Source organism: Crinia signifera, chromosome 3 (genome assembly GCF_055691185.1).
Source record: "Crinia signifera chromosome 3, ASM5569118v1, whole genome shotgun sequence".
NCBI classification, from domain to species: Eukaryota; Metazoa; Chordata; class Amphibia; order Anura; family Myobatrachidae; genus Crinia; species Crinia signifera.
Genome location: NC_139219.1, coordinates 333,170,486 through 333,194,088, shown reverse-complemented (window position 1 = coordinate 333,194,088; position 23,603 = coordinate 333,170,486). Strand labels below are relative to the sequence as shown.

The 23,603-nt window shown below is 58.6% G+C and overlaps 1 protein-coding gene across 13 annotated transcripts in view; it reads right to left on the bottom strand.

Moving 5' to 3' along the window:
• The window catches only part of DTNB (dystrobrevin beta), a 266,225-nt gene that overhangs the window by 67,763 nt on the left and 174,859 nt on the right, over positions 1 to 23,603 (bottom strand). For 12 of the 13 annotated variants that reach the window (XM_083178923.1, XM_083178909.1, XM_083178915.1 and 9 more), the window contains 4 exons: positions 23,119 to 23,206; positions 20,527 to 20,612; positions 14,202 to 14,315; positions 4,556 to 4,652 (listed from right to left, as the gene is read on the bottom strand). In XM_083178923.1, coding sequence (XP_083035049.1) covers positions 4,556 to 4,652; positions 14,202 to 14,315; positions 20,527 to 20,612; positions 23,119 to 23,206 — 385 coding nt within the window. Of the gene's footprint in view, positions 1 to 1,032; positions 1,183 to 4,555; positions 4,653 to 14,201; positions 14,316 to 20,526; positions 20,613 to 23,118; positions 23,207 to 23,603 lie in introns of those variants that run through there. The other variant, XM_083178922.1, reaches the window with a different exon arrangement.

Below are 23,603 nucleotides of genomic sequence, written 5' to 3'. Positions count from 1 at the left end.
CGGGACGTACAGAGACCGGTATAATGAGGGGAGTAGTCCTGGGATAGATCAGAGGCTACGGGAGGTACAGAGACCGGTATAATGAGGGGAGTAGTCCTGGGATAGATCAGAGGATACGGGACGTACAGAGACCGGTATAATGAGGGGAGTAGTCCTGGGATAGATCAGAGGATACGGGACGTACAGAGACCGGTATAATGAGGGGAGTAGTCCTGGGATAGATCAGAGGACTAGATGGGCCAAATGGTTCTTATCTGCCGTCAAATTCTATGTTTCAAATTCTATGATACGGGAGGTATAATGGCGATAGACAGGTAATAGAAGCTCCTCCCACATGGACACACGAGCACAATGTGTTAGTGTGTCCATAGCTCATCAATAGATCAGCATAATGTCTGCAAGATGGAAACTGGGAGCACTGACATATACAGCATATATATCTATCTATATACACACACACACACACACACAGATACAGCATATATATCTATCTATATACACACACACACACACACACACACACACACAGATACAGCATATATATCTATCTGTACACACACACACACACACACACACACACACACACACACACAGCATATATATCTATACACACACACAGATACAGCATATATATCTATCTATACACACACACAAACACACACACACACACACACACACTAGTTAAAAGCATGTCAAAATGACGGCTTCTGCAATATACTTTCACTTTGAGCTGTGACAGTTTTTAGCACACAACACTTTACCCCGCCCCCAGTCTGTCTTCACAGCTCCCTCTCTTTATATCCTGCAAGTTTGAAACAGATCAGTGTCCCTGCAAATATTGCTTTCACTTTTAGTACACAAAGGAGTAATTTGGTGCGTTGAGTGGCCTCTAGTGGCCAGTGGCGGAACGTTTCCTCAGAGGTGATCAGTAAATACAGGAAATCACATTGTAGGATTTGTAAACAATTTATTTGTATTTTCTTGAAGAAAATAAATATTTGGACACCAACCAACCATCAGGATTTCTGTGTCTCTCAGACCTGTTACTTCTGTTCTATCCTCCACTGGTTCCCTGTATTACTGGCACCTGTTTGACCTGATTATCTGTATAAACGACACCTGTCCACACCCGCAAACAGTCAGACTGCGACCTCTCCACCAAGGCCAAGACCAGAGAGCTGTCTAAGGACACCAGAGATAGAAATGTAAAGCTGCACAAGGCCGGGATGAGCTACGACAATATGCAAGAAGTTTGACAGCTCAGTGTATCGGGGTGCAGGATGACGGCTCAGTGTATTGGGGTGCAGGACGACGGCTCAGTGTATCGGGGTGTAGGATGCTCAGTGTATGGGGGTGCAGGATGACGGCTCAGTGTATCGGGGTACAGGATGACAGCTCAGTGTATGGGGGTGCAGGACGACGGCTCAGTGTATGGGGGTGCAGGACGACGGCTCAGTGTATGGGGGTGCAGGACGACGGCTCAGTGTATGGGGGTGCAGGACGACGGCTCAGTGTATCGGGGTGCAGGATGACAGCTCAGTGTATCGGGGTGCAGGATGACAGCTCAGTGTATCGGGGTGCAGGATGACGGCTCAGTGTATCGGGGTGCAGGATGACGGCTCAGTGTATCGGGGTGCAGGATGACAGCTCAGTGTATGGGGGTGCAGGATGACAGCTCAGTGTATGGGGGTGCAGGACGACAGCTCAGTGTATCGGGGTGCAGGATGACGGCTCAGTGTATCGGGGTGCAGGATGACGGCTCAGTGTATCGGGGTGCAGGATGACAGCTCAGTGTATGGGGGTGCAAGACGACAGCTCAGTGTATCGGGGTGCAGGATGATGGCTCAGTGTATCGGGGTGCAGGATGACAGCTCAGTGTATGGGGGTGCAGGATGACAGCTCAGTGTATTGGGGTGCAGGATGACAGCTCAGTGTATCGGGGTGTAGGATGACAGCTCAGTGTATGGGGGTGCAGGATGACAGCTCAGTGTATTGGGGTGCAGGATGACAGCTCAGTGTATCGGGGTGTAGGATGACGGCTCAGTGTATGGGGGTGCAGGATGACAGCTCAGTGTATGGGGGTGCAGGATGACAGCTCAGTGTATGGGGGTGCAGGATGACGGCTCAGTGTATGGGGGTGCAGGATGACGGCTCAGTGTATCGGGGTGTAGGATGACGGCTCAGTGTATCGGGGTACAGGATGAAGGCTCAGTGTATCGGGGTGCAGGATGACAGCTCAGTGTATCGGGGTGCAGGATGACAGCTCAGTGTATCGGGGTGCAGGATGACAGCTCAGTGTATCGGGGTGCAGGATGAAGGCTCAGTGTATGGGGGTGCAGGATGACGGCTCAGTGTATGGGGGTGCAGGATGACGGCTCAGTGTATGGGGGTGCAGGATGACGGCTCAGTGTATCGGGGTGCAGGACGACGGCTCAGTGTATGGGGTGCAGGATGACGGCTCAGTGTATGGGGGAGCAGGATGACGGCTCAGTGTATCGGGGTGCAGGACGACGGCTCAGTGTATCGGGGTGCAGGACGACGGCTCAGTGTATGGGGGTGCAGGACGACGGCTCAGTGTATGGGGGTGCAGGACGACGGCTCAGTGTATCGGGGTGCAGGACGACGGCTCAGTGTATCGGGGTGCAGGACGACAGCTCAGTGTATCGGGGTGCAGGATGACAGCTCAGTGTATCGGGGTGCAGGATGACAGCTCAGTGTATCGGGGTGCAGGATGACAGCTCAGTGTATGGGGGTGCAGGATGACGGCTCAGTGTATTGGGGTGCAGGATGACAGCTCAGTGTATCGGGGTGTAGGATGACAGCTCAGTGTATCGGGGTGTAGGATGAAGGCTCAGTGTATGGGGTGCAGGATGACGGCTCAGTGTATGGGGGTGCAGGATGAAGGCTCAGTGTATTGGGGTGCAGGATGACAGCTCAGTGTATCGGGGTGTAGGATGCCGGCTCAGTGTATCGGGGTGCAGGATGAAGGCTCAGTGTATGGGGTGCAGGATGACGGCTCAGTGTATGGGGGTGCAGGATGAAGGCTCAGTGTATGGGGTGCAGGATGAAGGCTCAGTGTATCGGGGTGCAGGATGACGGCTCAGTGTATCGGGGTGCAGGATGACAGCTCAGTGTATCGGGGTGCAGGATGACAGCTCAGTGTATCGGGGTGCAGGATGACAGCTCAGTGTATAGGGGTGCAGGATGACAGCTCAGTGTATCGGGGTGCAGGATGACGGCTCAGTGTATCGGGGTGCAGGACGACGGCTCAGTGTATGGGGGTGCAGGACGACGGCTCAGTGTATCGGGGTGCAGGACGACGGCTCAGTGTATCGGGGTGTAGGACGACAGCTCAGTGTATGGGGGTGCAGGATGACGGCTCAGTGTATCGGGGTGTAGGACGACAGCTCAGTGTATCGGGGTGCAGGACGATGGCTCAGTGTATCGGGGTGCAGGATGACGGCTCAGTGTATCGGGGTGTAGGACGACAGCTCAGTGTATCGGAGTGCAGGATGACGGCTCAGTGTATCGGGGTGCATGATGACGGCTCAGTGTATCGGGGTGCAGGATGATGGCTCAGTGTATCGGGGTGCAGGATGACGGCTCAGTGTATCGGGGTGCAGGATGACGGCTCAGTGTATCGGGGTGCAGGATGACGGCTCAGTGTATGGGGGTGCAGGATGACGGCTCAGTGTATCGGGGTGCAGGATGACAGCTCAGTGTATCGGGGTGCAGGATGACGGCTCAGTGTATCGGGGTGCAGGATGACGGCTCAGTGTATCGGGGTGCAGGACGACGGCTCAGTGTATCGGGGTGCAGGACGACGGCTCAGTGTATCGGGGTGCAGGACGACAGCTCAGTGTATCGGATTGCAGGACGACGGCTCAGTGTATCGGGGTGCAAGATGACGGCTCAGTGTATCGGAGTGCAGGATGACAGCTCAGTGTATCGGGGTGCAGGATGACGGCTCAGTGTATCGGGGTGCAGGATGGCGGCTCAGTGTATCGGGGTGCAGGATGGCGGCTCAGTGTATCGGGGTGCAGGACGACGGCTCAGTGTATCGGGGTACAGGATGACGGCTCAGTGTATGGGGGTGCAGGATGACGGCTCAGTGTATCGGGGTGCAGGACGACGGCTCAGTGTATGGGGGTGCAGGATGACGGCTCAATGTATGGGGGTGCAGGACGACGGCTCAGTGTATGGGGGTGCAGGATGACGGCTCAGTGTATCGGGGTGCAGGATGACGGCTCAGTGTATCAGGGTGCAGGCTCAGTGTATGGGGGTGCAGGATGCCGGCTCAGTGTATCGGGGTGCAGGACGACAGCTCAGTGTATCGGGGTACAGGATGAAGGGTCAGTGTATCGGGGTGCAGGATGACGGCTCAGTGTATGGGGGTGCAGGATGACGGCTCAGTGTATGGGGGTGCAGGATGACGGCTCAGTGTATCGGGGTGCAGGATGACGGCTCAGTGTATCGGGATGACGGCTCAGTGTATGGGGGTGCAGGATGAAGGCTCAGTGTATCCGGGTGCATAATCACCGCTATATAACCTCACCTTAAGCAGCTTCATCAGCCCTTCCAGCTGTACCATGAGCTCTCTCCGACTCTCCTGAAGAGCTGACATTCTCTGCTCCAGTTCATCCTTCCTCTGTCTGCATAGAAGTAAGGACAGACTGAGCGGTTTAATGAGGGGTACACATTACCAATAACTAATATAGGCCAGTCGGGCAGGAGACAGGATGGGGTGTGGGGTGGGTACTGGGGGGCCAGGGGAACTGTGTGCAGCGAGGAATCCTTCCCCTGAGCGGGGACTACACACAGGGCAGGCAGCGGGGAATCCTTCCCCTGAGCGGGGACTACGCACAGGACGGGCAGCGGGAAACCTTCCCCTGAGCGGGGACTACACCTTGGACAGGCAGCGGGGAATCCTTCCCCTGAGCGGGGACTACACACAGGACAAGCAGCGGGGAATCCTCCCCTGAGCGGGGACTACACACAGGGCAGGCAGCGGGGAATCCTCCCCTGAGCGGGGACTACACACAGGGCAGGCAGCGGGGAATCCTCCCCTGAGCGGGGACTACACACAGGACAGGCAGCGGGGAATCCTTCCCCTGAGCGGGGACTACGCACAGGGCAGGCAGCGGTGAATCCTTCCCCTGAGCGGGGACTACACACAGGACAAGCAGCGGGGAATCCTCCCTTGAGCGGGGACTACACACAGGGCAGGCAGCGGGGAATCCTCCCCTGAGCGGGGACTACACACAGGGCAGGCAGCGGGGAATCCTCCCCTGAGCGGGGACTACACACAGGGCAGGCAGCAGGAAATCCTTCCCCTGAGCGGGGACTACACACAGGACAGGCAGCTGGGAACCCTTCCCCTGAGCGGGGCTACACACAGGGCAGGCAGCGGTGAATCCTTCCTCTGAGCGGAGACTACACACAGGGCAGGCAGCGGGGAATCCTTCTGCTGAGCGGGGCTACACACAGGGCAGGCAGCGGGGAAACCTTCTGCTGAGCGGGGACTATGCACAAAACAGGCAGCGGGGAATCCTTACCCTGAGCGGGGGACTACACACAGGATAGGCAGCGGGGACTACGCACAGGACAGGCAGCGGGGAATCCTTCCCCTGAGCGGGTACTACACACAGGACAGGCAGCGGGGAATCCTCCCCTGAGCGGGGACTATACACAGGGCAGGCAGCGGGGACTACACACAGGACAGGCAGCTGGGAATCCTTCCGCTGAGCAGGGGACAAAGCACAGGACAGGCAGCGGGGAATCCTTCCCTTGAGCGGGGACTGCGCACAGGACAGGCAGCGGGGAATCCTTCCCCTGAGCGGGGACTACGCACAGGACAGGCAGCGGGGAATCCTTCCCTTGAGCGGGGACTGCGCACAGGACAGGCAGCGGGGAATCCTTCCCCTGAGCGGGGACTACGCACAGGACAGGCAGCGGGGAATCCTTCCACTGAGTGGGGACTAAGCACAGGGCAGGCAGTGGGGAATCCTTCCCCTGAGCGGGGACTACACACAGGACAGGCAGCGGGGAATCCTTCCCCTGAGTGGGGACTACACACAGGACAGGCAGCGGGGAATCCTTCCCTTGAGCGGGGACTGCGCACAGGACAGGCAGCGGGGAATCCTTCCCCTGAGCGGGGACTGCGCACAGGACAGGCAGCGGGGAATCCTTCCACTGAGTGGGGACTAAGCACAGGGCAGGCAGTGGGGAATCCTTCCCCTGAGCGGGGACTACGCACAGGACAGGCAGCGGGGAACCCTTCCACTGAGTGGGGACTAAGCACAGGGCAGGCAGCGGGGAATCCTACCCCTGAGCGGGGACACCACACAGGACAGGCAGCGGGGAATCCATCCCCTGAGCGGGGACTACACACAGGGCAGGCAGCGGGGAATCCTTCCGCTGAGCGGGGGACAAAGCACAGGACAGGCAGCGGGGAATCCTTCCCTTGAGCGGGGACTGCGCACAGGACAGGCAGCGGGGAATCCTTCCCCTGAGCGGGGACTACGCACAGGACAGGCAGCGGGGAATCCTTCCCTTGAGCGGGGACTGCGCACAGGACAGGCAGCGGGGAATCCTTCCCCTGAGCGGGGACTACGCACAGGACAGGCAGCGGGGAATCCTTCCACTGAATGGGGACTAAGCACAGGGCAGGCAGTGGGGAATCCTTCCCCTGAGCGGGGACTACACACAGGACAGGCAGCGGGGAATCCTTCCCCTGAGTGGGGACTACACACAGGACAGGCAGCGGGGAATCCTTCCCTTGAGCGGGGACTGCGCACAGGACAGGCAGCTGGGAATCCTTCCGCTGAGCGGGGGACAAAGCACAGGACAGGCAGCGGGGAATCCTTCCCTTGAGCGGGGACTGCGCACAGGACAGGCAGCGGGGAATCCTTCCCCTGAGCGGGGACTACGCACAGGACAGGCAGCGGGGAATCCTTCCCTTGAGCGGGGACTGCGCACAGGACAGGCCGCGGGGAATCCTTCCCCTGAGCGGGGACTACGCACAGGACAGGCAGCGGGGAATCCTTCCACTGAGTGGGGACTAAGCACAGGGCAGGCAGTGGGGAATCCTTCCCCTGAGCGGGGACTACACACAGGACAGGCAGCGGGGAATCCTTCCCCTGAGTGGGGACTACACACAGGACAGGCAGCGGGGAATCCTTCCCTTGAGCGGGGACTGCGCACAGGACAGGCAGCGGGGAATCCTTCCCCTGAGCGGGGACTACGCACAGGACAGGCAGCGGGGAATCCTTCCACTGAGTGGGGACTAAGCACAGGGCAGGCAGTGGGGAATCCTTCCCCTGAGCGGGGACTACGCACAGGACAGGCAGCGGGGAATCCTTCCACTGAGTGGGGACTAAGCACAGGGCAGGCAGCGGGGAATCCTACCCCTGAGCGGGGACACCACACAGGACAGGCAGCGGGGAATCCATCCCCTGAGCGGGGACTACACACAGGGCAGGCAGCGGGGAATCCTTCCCCTGAGCGGTAAATACACACAGGATAGGCAACGGGGACTACACACAGTACAGGCAGTGGGGAATCCTTCCCCTGAGTGGTGACTACAAACAGGATAGGCAGCGGGGAATCCTACCCCTGAGCGGGGACTACGCACAGGGCAGGTAGCGGGGACTACGCACAGGACAGGCAGCGGGGACTACACACAGTACAGGCAGTGGGGAATCCTTCCCCTGAGCGGGGACTACACACAGGGCAGGCAGCGGGGAATCCTACCCCTGAGCGGGGACTACACACAGGGCAGGCAGCGGGGAATCCTACCCCTGAACGGGGACTACGCACATGGCAGGCAGCGGGGACTACACACAGGACAGGCAGTGGGGAATCCTCCCCTGAGCGGGGACTACACACAGGACAGGCAGCGGGGAATCCTCCCCTGAGCAGGGACTACACACAGGGCAGGCAGCGGGGACTACACACAGGGCAGGCAGCGGGGAATCCTTCCGCTGAGCAGGGACTACACACAGGGCAGGCAGTGGGGAATCCTTCCCCTGAGCGGGGACTACACACAGGACAGGCAGCGGGGAATCCTCCCCTGAGCAGGGACTACACACAGGGCAGGCAGCGGGGAATCCTTCCGCTGAGCGGGGACTAAGCACAGGACAGGCAGCGGGGAATCCTTCCGCTGAGCAGGGACTACACACAGGGCAGGCAGTGGGGAATCCTTCCCCTGAGCGGGGACTACACACAGGACAAGCAGCGGGGAATCCTTCCCCTGAGCGGGGACTACACACAGTGTAGGCAGCGGGGAATCCATCCCCTGAGCGGGGACTACACACAGGGCAGGCAGCGGGGAATCCTTCCCCTGAGCGGGGACTACACACAGTACAGGCAGTGGGGAATCCTTCCCCTGAGTGGTGACTACAAACAGGATAGGCAGCGGGGAATCCTACCCCTGAGCGGGGACTACGCACAGGGCAGGTAGCGGGGACTACACACAGTACAGGCAGTGGGGAATCCTTCCCCTGAGCGGGGACTACGCACAGGGCAGGCAGCGGGGACTATGCAAGGTACAGGCAGTGGGGAATCCTTACCCTGTGTGGAGACTACACACAGGACAGGCAGCGCGGACTACGCACAGGACAGGCAGCGGGGAATCCTCCCCTGAGCGGGGACTACACACAGGGCAGGCAGCGGGGAATCCTTCCCCTGTGTGGTGACTACAAACAGGACAGGCAGCGGGGATTCCTTCCCCTGAGCGGGGACTACACACAGGGCAGGCAGCGGGGAATCCTTCCCCTGAGCGGGGACTACACACAGGACAGGCAGTGGGGAATCCTACCCCTAAGCGGGGACTACACACAGGGTAGGCAGCGGGGAATCCTACCCCTGAGCAGGGACTACGCACAGGGCAGGCAGCGGGGAATCCTACCCCTGAGCGGGGACTACACACAGGACAGGCAGTGGGGAATCCTACCCCTGAGCGGGGACTACACACAGGACAGGCAGTGGGGAATCCTACCCCTGAGCGGGGACTACACACAGGGCAGGCAGCGGGGACTATGCAAGGTACAGGCAGTGGGGAATCCTTCCCCTGAGTGGGGACTACACACAGGAAAGGCAGCGGGGAATCCTACCCCTGAGCGGGGACTACGCACAAGGCAGGCAGCGGGGACTACGCACAGTACAGGCAGCGGGGAATCCTCCCCTGAGCGGGGACTACAAACAGGACAGGCAGCGGGGACTACACACAGGGCAGGCAGCGGGGACTACACACAGGGCAGGCAGCGGGGAATCCTACCCCTGAGCGGTGACTACGCACAGGGCAGGCAGCGGGGAATCCTACCCCTGAGCGAGGACTACACACAGGGCAGGCAGCGGTGACTACGCACAGGGCAGGCAGCGGGGAATCCTACCCCTGAGCGGGGACTACACACAGTACAGGCAGTGGGGAATCCTTCCCCTGAGTGGTGACTACAAACAGGACAGGCAGCGGGGAATCCTACCCCTGAGTGGGGACTACACACAGCATAGGCAGCGGGGACTACACACAGGACAGGCAGCGGGGAATCCTACCCCTGAGCGGGGACTACCCACAGGGCAGGCAGTGGGGACTACGCACAGGACAGGCAGCGGGGAATCCTCCCCTGAGCGGGGACTGCACACAGCATAGGCAGCGGGGACTACACACAGGACAGGCAGCGGGGAATCCTACCCCTGAGCGGGGACTACCCACAGGGCAGGCAGTGGGGACTACGCACAGGACAGGCAGCGGGGAATCCTCCCCTGAGCGGGGACTACACACAGGGCAGGCAGCGGGGACTACACACAGGACAGGCAGCGGGGAATCCTTCCCCTGAGCGGGGACTACACACAGGGCAGGCAGTGGGGAATCCTTCCCCTGAGTGGTGACTACAAACAGGACAGGCAGCGGGGAATCCTACCCCTGAGCGGGGACTACACACAGCATAGGCAGCGGGGACTACACACAGGGCAGGCAGCGGGGAATCCTACCCCTGAGCGGGGACTACCCACAGGGCAGGCAGTGGGGACTACGCACAGGACAGGCAGCGGGGAATCCTACCCCTGAGCGGGGACTACACACAGCATAGGCAGCGGGGACTACACACAGGACAGGCAGCGGGGAATCCTACCCCTGAGCGGGGACTACCCACAGGGCAGGCAGTGGGGACTACGCACAGGACAGGCAGCGGGGAATCCTCCCCTGAGCGGGGACTACACACAGGGCAGGCAGCGGGGACTACACACAGGACAGGCAGCGGGGAATCCTTCCCCTGAGCGGGGACTACACACAGGGCAGGCAGTGGGGAATCCTTCCCCTGAGTGGTGACTACAAACAGGACAGGCAGTGGGGAATCCTACCCCTGAGCGGGGACTAGGCACAGGAAAGGCAGCGGGGAATCCTACCCCTGAGCGGGGACTACACACAGTACAGGCAGTGGGGAATCCTTCCCCTGAGCGGGGACTACACACAGGACAGGCAGCGGGGAATCCTTCCCCTGAGCGGGGACTACACACAGGACAGGCAGCGGGGAATCCTTCCCCTGAGCGGGGACTACACACAGGACAGGCAGCGGGGAATCCTTCCCCTGAGTGGGGACTACACACAGGGCAGGCAGCGGGGACTACACACAGGACAGGCAGCGGGGAATCCTTCCCCTGAGCGGGGACTACACACAGGGCAGGCAGCGGGGACTACACACAGGACAGGCAGCGGGGAATCCTTCCCCTGAGCGGGGACTACACACAGGGCAGGCAGCGGGGACTACACACAGGACAGGCAGCGGGGAATCCTCCCCTGAGCGGGGACTACACACAGGGCAGGCAGCGGGGACTACACACAGGACAGGCAGCGGGGAATCCTTCCCCTGAGCGGGGACTACACACAGGGCAGGCAGTGGGGAATCCTTCCCCTGAGTGGTGACTACAAACAGGACAGGCAGCGGGGAATCCTACCCCTGAGCGGGGACTACACACAGCATAGGCAGCGGGGACTACACACAGGGCAGGCAGCGGGGAATCCTACCCCTGAGCGGGGACTACCCACAGGGCAGGCAGTGGGGACTACGCACAGGACAGGCAGCGGGGAATCCTACCCCTGAGCGGGGACTACACACAGCATAGGCAGCGGGGACTACACACAGGACAGGCAGCGGGGAATCCTCCCCTGAGCGGGGACTACACACAGGGCAGGCAGTGGGGAATCCTTCCCCTGAGTGGTGACTACAAACAGGACAGGCAGTGGGGAATCCTACCCCTGAGCGGGGACTAGGCACAGGAAAGGCAGCGGGGAATCCTACCCCTGAGCGGGGACTACATACAGTACAGGCAGTGGGGAATCCTTCCCCTGAGTGGTGACTACAAACAGGACAGGCAGCGGGGAATCCTACCCCTGAGCGGGGACTACACACAGGGCAGCCAGCGGGGAATCCTACCCCTGAGCGGGGACTACCCACAGGGCAGGCAGCGGGGACTACACACAGGACAGCCAGCGGGGAATCCTTCCCCTGAGCGGGGACTACGCACAGGGCAGGCAGCGGGGAATCCTTCCCCTGAGTGGGGACTACACACAGGACAGGCAGCGGGGAATCCTTCCCCTGAGTGGTGACTACAAACAGGACAGGCAGTGGGGAATCCTACCCCTGAGCGGGGACTAGGCACAGGAAAGGCAGCGGGGAATCCTACCCCTGAGCGGGGACTACACACAGTACAGGCAGTGGGGAATCCTTCCCCTGAGTGGTGACTACAAACAGGACAGGCAGCGGGGAATCCTACCCCTGAGTGGGGACTACACACAGCATAGGCAGCGGGGACTACACACAGGACAGGCAGCGGGGACTACCCACAGGAAAGGCAGCGGGGAATCCTACCCCTGAGCGGGGACTACACACAGTACAGGCAGTGGGGAATCCTTCCCCTGAGTGGTGACTACAAACAGGACAGGCAGCGGGGAATCCTACCCCTGAGTGGGGACTACACACAGCATAGGCAGCGGGGACTACACACAGGACAGGCAGCGGGGACTACCCACAGGGCAGGCAGTGGGGACTACGCACAGGACAGGCAGCGGGGAATCCTCCCCTGAGCGGGGACTACACACAGGGCAGGCAGCGGGGACTACACACAGGACAGGCAGCGGGGAATCCTTCCCCTGAGCGGGGACTACACACAGGGCAGGCAGTGGGGAATCCTTCCCCTGAGTGGTGACTACAAACAGGACAGGCAGCGGGGAATCCTACCCCTGAGCGGGGACTACACACAGCATAGGCAGCGGGGAATCCTACCCCTGAGCGGGGACTACACACAGCATAGGCAGCGGGGACTACACACAGCACAGGCAGCAGGGAATCCTTCCCCTGAGCGGGGACTACACACAGCACAGGCAGCAGGGAATCCTTCCCCTGAGCGGGGACTACACACAGCATAGGCAGCGGGGACTACACACAGGGCAGGCAGCGGGGAATCCTACCCCTGAGCGGGGACTACCCACAGGGCAGGCAGTGGGGACTACGCACAGGACAGGCAGCGGGGAATCCTCCCCTGAGCGGGGACTACACACAGGGCAGGCAGCGGGGACTACACACAGGACAGGCAGCGGGGAATCCTTCCCCTGAGCGGGGACTACACACAGGGCAGGCAGCGGGGAATCCTTCCCCTGAGTGGTGACTACAAACAGGACAGGCAGTGGGGAATCCTACCCCTGAGCGGGGACTAGGCACAGGAAAGGCAGCGGGGAATCCTACCCCTGAGCGGGGACTACACACAGGACAGGCAGCGGGGAATCCTTCCCCTGAGCGGGGACTACACACAGGGCAGCCAGCGGGGAATCCTACCCCTGAGCGGGGACTACACACAGCATAGGCAGCGGGGACTACACACAGGGCAGCCAGCGTCCTACCCCTGAGCGGGGACTACACACAGCATAGGCAGCGGGGACTACACACAGGACAGGCAGCGGGGAATCCTACCCCTGAGCGGGGACTACCCACAGGGCAGGCAGTGGGGACTACGCACAGGGCAGCCAGCGTCCTACCCCTGAGCGGGGACTACACACAGCATAGGCAGCGGGGACTACACACAGGACAGCCAGCGGGGAATCCTTCCCCTGAGCGGGGACTACGCACAGGGCAGGCAGCGGGTTACAGCAGTGTATCTATGTAATGTGTCCTGATGCCCGTGTGCTGCTACTTATCGACACTGGGGTATAAAGGTGGCTGCGGAGGGAACAGGCACTCAGTTACCCCCTCATCAGTAGTTACCCCACACCCAGCCAGATTCTCAGTGTCACAGATGGGCAGGCAGCTGCTGCAGCACCTCTTTCTAGAAGAAGGCCGCACTGAGCACAGCAGGGTGCTTACTGAGGATCCTGGCCATGAAGAAGGGACCTCTTCATATTGTGGCTTCTGTTTTGCTGCCAGGTTCCGGAGTTGGACTGCCCTTGTATATGATGCAGGGTGGTCCCATGTGTGTGGCTAGATATGACTGTGGTGTAAGGACCACCCACACATGGCCAGGTACCTACTCATCACTATGGGCGGTATTCAATGAGCCTGATTCGCCATGTTTTTATGGCGAATTTGTGCTGTTTGGCGAATTTCTGACTAAAACGGTGAATCACCCTATTCAATGACCAGATGGCGAATACATTTCAAGGTTTTTTTCGCCATGATTCACCGAGTAGCAATCGCTATCTTTTTATGGTGAAGTGGAAGGTGAACTTTTAAAATAAAGTGTTTTGTTTTTTACATTTGGTGTAAAAAAATCAGGAATTTTATTCTGAGGAGGGGCATGCTATTTTTATTCATGTGCTGTAAGCACATGAATATATATTTAATAAAAAAAAAAATATATATATATATATATATATATTTTTTTTTTTACACAGCAGCCAGCAAGGGGCGCCGGAGCCGAGCCGCTCATTTGACTGGGCCGTGCTGCTGTATGACTGAGCACTACCCGGGCAGGGGAACACAGTGGGACTGCCTAATGCTCCGTACTATGCTGGGGAACGCAGGGGAGGAGTAACAACACTACTGAGGTATAGCTGAGTGCCAGGTCCTGTGCAGCGCCCCTAGTGGATGCAACAATAAGTACGTAAGGAAAGAGACGCCTGCATGTAGCTCATATGCCCGGAGGGATCTATATACAGGGGCGGAGGGTAATAGCTGCCCTGTCACATACATGTTCTGTGCCCTCTGGCTTACCGTAGCAGTCGGAGCTCTGCCAGCAGTGTGGGGTTCTGCTGAGCCTTCTCTGGGGTGGGCTGGGAGGCCTGCTCATGCTCCAGGCGCAGACGCTGGATCTCCTGCAGTATTTCCCTGTAACAAGAGATGTCTGTGAGGGGTCAATCTGGCTCCGTGATTAGTGGTTTCCGTAATACGGAGCAACCTGCCGGAAGCAGCACTCACCCTGCCGGAAGCAGGACTCACCATGCCGGAAGCAGCACTCACCTTGCCGGAAGCAGCACTCACCCTGCCGGAAGCAGCACACACCCTGCCGGAAGCAGCACACACCCTGCAGGAAGCAGCACACACCCTGCCGGAAGCAGCACTCACCCTGCCGGAAGCAGCACTCACCCTGCCGGAAGCAGCACACACCCTGCCGGAAGCTGCACTCACCCTGCCGGAAGCAGGACTCACCCTGCCGGAAGCAGCACTCACCCTGCCGGAAGCAGCACTCACCCTGCCGGAAGCAGCACTCACCCTGCCGGAAGCAGCACACACCCTGCCGGAAGCAGCACACACCCTGCCGGAAGCAGCACTCACCCTGCCGGAAGCAGCACACACCCTGCAGGAAGCAGCACTCACCCTGCCGGAAGCAGCACTCACCCTGCCGGAAGCAGCACACACCCTGCCGGAAGCAGCACACACCCTGCCGGAAGCAGCACACACCCTGCCGGAAGCAGCACACACCCTGCCGGAAGCAGTACTCCGCGGAAGCAGCACACACCCTGCCAGAAGCAGCACTCCCCGGAAGCAGCACACACCCTGCCGGAAGCAGCTCACACCCTGCCGGAAGCAGCACACACCCTGCCGGAAGCAGCACTCCCCGGAAGCAGCACACACCCTGCCGGAAGCAGCACACACCCTGCCGGAAGCAGCACTCCCCGGAAGCAGCACACACCCTGCCAGAAGCAGCACTCCCCGGAAGCAGCACACACCCTGCCGGAAGCAGCACACACCCTGCCGGAAGCAGCACTCCCCGGAAGCAGCACACACCCTGCCGGAAGCAGCACACACCCTGCCGGAAGCAGCACACACCATGCCGGAAGCAGCACACACCCTGCTGGAAGCAGCACTCCCCGGAAGCAGCACACACCCTGCCGGAAGCAGCACACACCCTGCCGGAAGCAGCACACACCTTGCCGGAAGCAGCACACACCCTGTCGGAAGCAGCACACACCCTGCCGGAAGCAGCACACACCCTGCCGGAAACAGAACTCCCTCGGCCAGAAGAAGCACTTCCCCAGCCAGAAGCAGCACCCCCCCCCCCCCCGGCCGGAAGCAGCACTCCCCTGGCTGGAAGCAGCACTCCCCCTGCGGGAAGCAGGACTCCCCGGAAACAGCACTCACCCTGCAGGAAGCAGAACTCCCCGCTCCTGGAAGCAGTACTCCCGGAAACAGCACTCACCTTGTGGGAAGCAGCACTCGCCAAAAGCTGCACTTCCCCGGCTAGAAGCTGCATTCCCCCCGCCAGAAGCACTCACTCTGCAGGAAGCAGCACTCACCCTGCCGGAAGCAGCGCACACCCTGCCAAAAGCAGGACTCACCTGACGGAAGCAGTACTCCCCTGGAAGCAGGACTCACCCTGTCGGAAACACCACTCCCTCTGCCAGAAGCTGCATTTACACTGCGGGAAGCAGCACTCCCCGGAAACAGCACTCACCCTGCAGGAAGCAGAACCCCCCCACCCTCCTGCAAGCAGCACTCCTGGAAACAGCACTCACCCTGCGGAAAGCAGCACACACCCTGCCGGAAACAGGACTTACCCTGCCGGAAGCAGCACACACCCTGCCGGAAGCAGCACTCACCCTGCCGGAAGCAGCACTCACCCTGCCGGAAGCAGCACACACCCTGCCGGAAGCAGCTCACAACCTGCTGGAAGCAGTACTCCGCGGAAGCAGCACACACCCTGCCGGAAGCAGCACTCCCCGGAAGCAGCACACACCCTGCCGGAAGCAGCACACACCCTGCCGGAAGCAGCACACACCCTGCCGGAAGCAGCACTCCCCGGAAGCAGCAAACACCCTGCCGGAAGCAGCACACACCCTGCCGGAAGCAGCACACACCCTGCCGGAAGCAGCACACACCCTGCCGGAAGCAGCACTCACCCTGCCGGAAGCAGCACACACCCTGCCGGAAGCTGCACTCACCCTGCCGGAAGCAGGACTCACCCTGCCGGAAGCAGGACTCACCCTGCCGGAAGCAGCACTCACCCTGCCGGAAGCAGCACTCACCCTGCCGGAAGCAGCACTCACCCTGCCGGAAGCAGCACACACCCTGCCGGAAGCAGCACACACCCTGCCGGAAGCAGCACTCACCCTGCCGGAAGCAGCACACACCCTGCAGGAAGCAGCACTCACCCTGCCGGAAGCAGCACTCACCCTGCCGGAAGCAGCACACACCCTGCCGGAAGCAGCACACACCCTGCCGGAAGCAGCACACACCCTGCCGGAAGCAGTACTCCGCGGAAGCAGCACACACCCTGCCAGAAGCAGCACTCCCCGGAAGCAGCACACACCCTGCCGGAAGCAGCACACACCCTGCCGGAAGCAGCACACACCCTGCCGGAAGCAGCACTCCCCGGAAGCAGCACACACCCTGCCGGAAGCAGCACACACCCTGCCGGAAGCAGCACTCCCCGGAAGCAGCACACACCCTGCCAGAAGCAGCACTCCCCGGAAGCAGCACACACCCTGCCGGAAGCAGCACACACCCTGCCGGAAGCAGCACTCCCCGGAAGCAGCACACACCCTGCCGGAAGCAGCACACACCCTGCCGGAAGCAGCACACACCTTGCCGGAAGCAGCACACACCCTGCTGGAAGCAGCACTCCCCGGAAGCAGCACACACCCTGCCGGAAGCAGCACACACCCTGCCGGAAGCAGCACACACCTTGCCGGAAGCAGCACACACCCTGTCGGAAGCAGCACACACCCTGCCGGAAGCAGCACACACCCTGCCGGAAACAGAACTCCCTCGGCCAGAAGAAGCACTTCCCCAGCCAGAAGCAGCACCCCCCCCCCCCGGCCGGAAGCAGCACTCCCCTGGCTGGAAGCAGCACTCCCCCTGCGGGAAGCAGGACTCCCCGGAAACAGCACTCACCCTGCAGGAAGCAGAACTCCCCGCTCCTGGAAGCAGTACTCCCGGAAACAGCACTCACCTTGTGGGAAGCAGCACTCGCCAAAAGCTGCACTTCCCCGGCTAGAAGCTGCATTCCCCCCGCCAGAAGCACTCACTCTGCAGGAAGCAGCACTCACCCTGCCGGAAGCAGCGCACACCCTGCCAAAAGCAGGACTCACCTGACGGAAGCAGTACTCCCCTGGAAGCAGGACTCACCCTGTCGGAAACACCACTCCCTCTGCCAGAAGCTGCATTTACACTGCGGGAAGCAGCACTCCCCGGAAACAGCACTCACCCTGCAGGAAGCAGAACCCCCCCACCCTCCTGCAAGCAGCACTCCTGGAAACAGCACTCACCCTGCGGAAAGCAGCACACACCCTGCCGGAAACAGGACTTACCCTGCCGGAAGCAGCACACACCCTGCCGGAAGCAGCACTCACCCTGCCGGAAGCAGCACTCACCCTGCCGGAAGCAGCACACACCCTGCCGGAAGCAGCTCACAACCTGCTGGAAGCAGTACTCCGCGGAAGCAGCACACACCCTGCCGGAAGCAGCACTCCCCGGAAGCAGCACACACCCTGCCGGAAGCAGCACACACCCTGCCGGAAGCAGCACTCCCCGGAAGCAGCAAACACCCTGCCGGAAGCAGCACACACCCTGCCGGAAGCAGCACACACCCTGCCGGAAGCAGCACACACCCTGCCGGAAGCAGCACTCACCCTGCCGGAAGCAGCACACACCCTGCCGGAAGCTGCACTCACCCTGCCGGAAGCAGGACTCACCCTGCCGGAAGCAGGACTCACCCTGCCGGAAGCAGCACTCACCCTGCCGGAAGCAGCACTCACCCTGCCGGAAGCAGCACTCACCCTGCCGGAAGCAGCACACACCCTGCCGGAAGCAGCACACACCCTGCCGGAAGCAGCACTCACCCTGCCGGAAGCAGCACACACCCTGCAGGAAGCAGCACTCACCCTGCCGGAAGCAGCACTCACCCTGCCGGAAGCAGCACACACCCTGCCGGAAGCAGCACACACCCTGCCGGAAGCAGTACTCCGCGGAAGCAGCACACACCCTGCCAGAAGCAGCACTCCCCGGAAGCAGCACACACCCTGCCGGAAGCAGCACACACCCTGCCGGAAGCAGCACACACCCTGCCGGAAGCAGCACTCCCCGGAAGCAGCACACACCCTGCCGGAAGCAGCACACACCCTGCCGGAAGCAGCACTCCCCGGAAGCAGCACACACCCTGCCAGAAGCAGCACTCCCCGGAAGCAGCACACACCCTGCCGGAAGCAGCACACACCCTGCCGGAAGCAGCACTCCCCGGAAGCAGCACACACCCTGCCGGAAGCAGCACACACCCTGCCGGAAGCAGCACACACCTTGCCGGAAGCAGCACACACCCTGCTGGAAGCAGCACTCCCCGGAAGCAGCACACACCCTGCCGGAAGCAGCACACACCCTGCCGGAAGCAGCACACACCTTGCCGGAAGCAGCACACACCCTGTCGGAAGCAGCACACACCCTGCCGGAAGCAGCACACACCCTGCCGGAAACAGAACTCCCTCGGCCAGAAGAAGCACTTCCCCAGCCAGAAGCAGCACCCCCCCCCCCCGGCCGGAAGCAGCACTCCCCTGGCTGGAAGCAGCACTCCCCCTGCGGGAAGCAGGACTCCCCGGAAACAGCACTCACCCTGCAGGAAGCAGAACTCCCCGCTCCTGGAAGCAGTACTCCCGGAAACAGCACTCACCTTGTGGGAAGCAGCACTCGCCAAAAGCTGCACTTCCCCGGCTAGAAGCTGCATTCCCCCCGCCAGAAGCACTCACTCTGCAGGAAGCAGCACTCACCCTGCCGGAAGCAGCGCACACCCTGCCAAAAGCAGGACTCACCTGACGGAAGCAGTACTCCCCTGGAAGCAGGACTCACCCTGTCGGAAACACCACTCCCTCTGCCAGAAGCTGCATTTACACTGCGGGAAGCAGCACTCCCCGGAAACAGCACTCACCCTGCAGGAAGCAGAACCCCCCCACCCTCCTGCAAGCAGCACTCCTGGAAACAGCACTCACCCTGCGGAAAGCAGCACACACCCTGCCGGAAACAGGACTTACCCTGCCGGAAGCAGCACACACCCTGCCGGAAGCAGCACTCACCCTGCCGGAAGCAGCACTCACCCTGCCGGAAGCAGCACACACCCTGCCGGAAGCAGCTCACAACCTGCTGGAAGCAGTACTCCGCGGAAGCAGCACACACCCTGCCGGAAGCAGCACTCCCCGGAAGCAGCACACACCCTGCCGGAAGCAGCACACACCCTGCCGGAAGCAGCACTCCCCGGAAGCAGCAAACACCCTGCCGGAAGCAGCACACACCCTGCCGGAAGCAGCACACACCCTGCCGGAAGCAGCACACACCCTGCCGGAAGCAGCACACACCTTGCCGGAAGCAGCACACACCTTGCCGGAAGCAGCACACACCCTGCCGGAAGCAGCACTCCCCGGAAGCAGCACACACCCTGCCGGAAGCAGCACACACCCTGCCGGAAGCAGCACACACCCTGGCGGAAGCAGCACACACCCTGCCGGAAGCAGCACACACCCTGGCGGAAGCAGGACTCACTCTGCCGGAAGCAGCACACACCCTGCCGGAAGCAGCACTTCCCCGGCCAGAAGCAGCACCCCCCCCCGGCCGGAAGCAGCACTCCCCTGGCTGGAAGCAGCACTCCCCGGAAACAGCACTCACCCTGCAGGAAGCAGAACTCCCCGCTCCTGGAAGCAGTACTCAAGGAAACAGCACTCACCTTGTGGGAAGCAGCACTCGCCAAAAGCTGCACTTCCCCGGCCAGAAGCACTCACTCTGCAGGAAGCAGCACTCACCCTGCCGGAAGCAGCGCACACCCTGCCAAAAGCAGGACTCACCTGACGGAAGCAGTACTCCCCTGGAAGCAGGACTCACCCTGCCGGAAGCTGCCAGAAGCAGCATTTACACTGCGGGAAGCAGCACTCCCCGGAAACAGCACTCACCCTGCAGGAAGCAGCACCCCCCCACCCTCCTGGAAGCAGCACTCCTGGAAACAGCACTCACTCTGCGGAAAGCAGCACTCGCAATGAGACGTTTACTATATGGCAACAGGCGTAAGTACTGTAACAATCGGCACCATGCTCATGTACTGTGTGCATCACCTGTAACTCACCTGTTTTTATTCTCCAGCTCGGCGATCAGCTGTCGCTGCTGCTTGTTGGCGTCAAAGCTGAAGCTGAGCTCGGTGGGAGGACGAGGCTGCACAAGAGACCACACATAGTGTCAGAGACCAGCAGCGTTCTGTGACTATCCTTTACCAGGCTACAGCGTTATGCTTAGTGTCCTGCATACTACAGACTATACAGTTATCCTAAGTGTCCTGCATACTATACTATACAGTTACCCTAAGTGTCCTGCATACTATACAGTTATCCTAAGTGTCCTGCATACTACAGACTATACAGTTACCCTAAGTGTCCTGCATACTATACTATACAGTTATCCTAAGTGTCCTGCATACTACAGACTATACAGTTACCCTAAGTGTCCTGCATACTATACTATACAGTTACCCTAAGTGTCCTGCATACTATACTATACAGTTACCCTAAGTGTCCTGCATACTATACTATACAGTTACCCTATGTGTCCTGCATACTACAGACTATAAAGTTACCCGAAGTGTCCTGCATACTATACTATACAGTTATCCTAAGTGTCCTGCATACTACAGACTATACAGTTACCCTAAGTGTCCTGCATACTATACTATACAGTTACCCTAAGTGTCCTGCATACTATACTATACAGTTACCCTAAGTGTCCTGCATACTATACTACACAGTTACCCTAAGTGTCCTGCATACTACAGACTATACAGTTACCCTAAGTGTCCTGCATACTATACAGTTATCCTAAGTGTCCTGCATACTATACTATACAGTTACCCTAAGTGTCCTGCATACTATACTATACAGTTACCCTGAGTGTCCTGCATACTATACTATACAGGTATCCTAAGTGTCCTGCATACTATACTATACAGTTACCCTAAGTGTCCTGCATACTATACTATACAGTTATCCTAAGTGTCCTGCATACTATACTATGAAAGTTACCCTAAGTGTCCTGCATACTACAGGCTATACAGTTATGCTAAGTGTCCTGCATACTATACTATACAGTAATCCTAAGTGTCCTGCATACTACAGACTATACAGTTATCCTAAGTGTCCTGTATACTATACAGTTATCCTAAGTGTCTTGAATACTATACTATACAGTTACCCTAAGTGTCCTGCATACTATACAGTTACCCTAAGTGTCCTGCATACTACAGACTATACAGTTACCCTAAGTGTCCTGCATACTATACTATACAGTTACCCTAAGTGTCCTGCATACTATACTATACAGTTACCCTAAGTGTCCTGCATACTATACAGTTACCCTAAGTGTCCTGCATACTATACTACACAGTTACCCTAAGTGTCCTGCATACTACAGACTATACAGTTACCCTAAGTGTCCTGCATACTATACAGTTATCCTAAGTGTCCTGCATACTATACTATACAGTTACCCTAAGTGTCCTGCATACTATACTATACAGTTACCCTAAGTGTCCTGCATACTATACTATACAGTTATCCTAAGTGTCCTGCATACTATACTATACAGTTACCCTAAGTGTCCTGCATACTATACTATACAGTTATCCTAAGTGTCCTGCATACTATACTATGAAAGTTACCCTAAGTGTCCTGCATACTACAGGCTATACAGTTATCCTAAGTGTCCTGCATACTATACTATACAGTAATCCTAAGTGTCCTGCATACTACAGACTATACAGTTATCCTAAGTGTCCTGCATACTATACAGTTATCCTAAGTGTCCTGAATACTATACAGTTATCCTGAGTGTCCTGTGTACTACAGACTATAAAGTTACCCTAAGTGTCCTGCATACTACAGACTATACAGATACCCTAAGTGTCCTGCATACTACAGACTATACAGTTATCCTAAGTGTCCTGCATACTATACAGTTATCCTAAGTGTCCTGAATACTATACTATACAGTTACCCTAAGTGTCCTGCAAACTATACAGTTACCCTAAGTGTCCTGCATACTACAGACTATACAGTTACCCTAAGTGTCCTGCATACTATACTATACAGTTATCCTAAGTGTCCTGCATACTATACAGTTACCCTAAGTGTCCTGCATACTACAGACTTTACAGTTACCCTAAGTGTCCTGCATACTATACTATACAGTTACCCTAAGTGTCCTGTATACTATACAGTTACCCTAAGTGTCCTGCATACTATACTACACAGTTACCCTAAGTGTCCTGCATACTATACTATACAGTTATCCTAAGTGTCCTGCATACTACAGACTTTACAGTTACCCTAAGTGTCCTGCATACTATACAGTTACCCTAAGTGTCCTGCATACTATACTATACAGTTACCCTAAGTGTCCTGCATACTATACTATACAGTTATCCTGAGTGTCCTGCATACTATACTATACAGTTATCCTGAGTGTCCTGAATACTATACTATACAGTTATCCTGCAAACCACAAGCTACGTCACACAACACAAGAGGAAGCCTAAGCTAAGTGCGCACACACACCCGCAGTCCCGGCAGACCACAATGTCTTACAGTAGGTATACTGACATATTAATGGTGACCACACACAAGACTAAGACCACCATTACCCGAATACACCAGCATTGTTACCGTCTCACCGAGTTGGCGGCTTCTGCTGCCAGACGCGCAGCGTATCGTGCGATCAGGCGATGCTCCTCGTCCAGTCTACCGGGGCTGTCCAACACACTAGAAGCAGGAACACAACACAATGATAAAGCACACACAAAAATACACACCTCCTAGTACACGGGGGGGGGGGGGGGGTGTCCCCTACATCTCTGTCCTGATACATTGTGTCCCTGGGATCCCGCCCTGGTTCTGTGCGATGCTTGGCTCCTCCTATCTACATCTCTGTCCCTGATACATTGTGTCCCTGGGATCCCGTCCTGGTTCTGTGCGATGCCAGGCTCCTCCCATATACATCTCTGTTCCTGATACATTGTGTCCCTGGGATTCCGCCCTGGTTCTGTGCGATGCTTGGCTCCTCCTATCTACATCTCTGTCCCTGATACATTGTGTCCCTGGGATCCCGCCCTGGTTCTGTGCGATGCTTGGCTCCTCCCATCTACATCTCTGTCCCTGA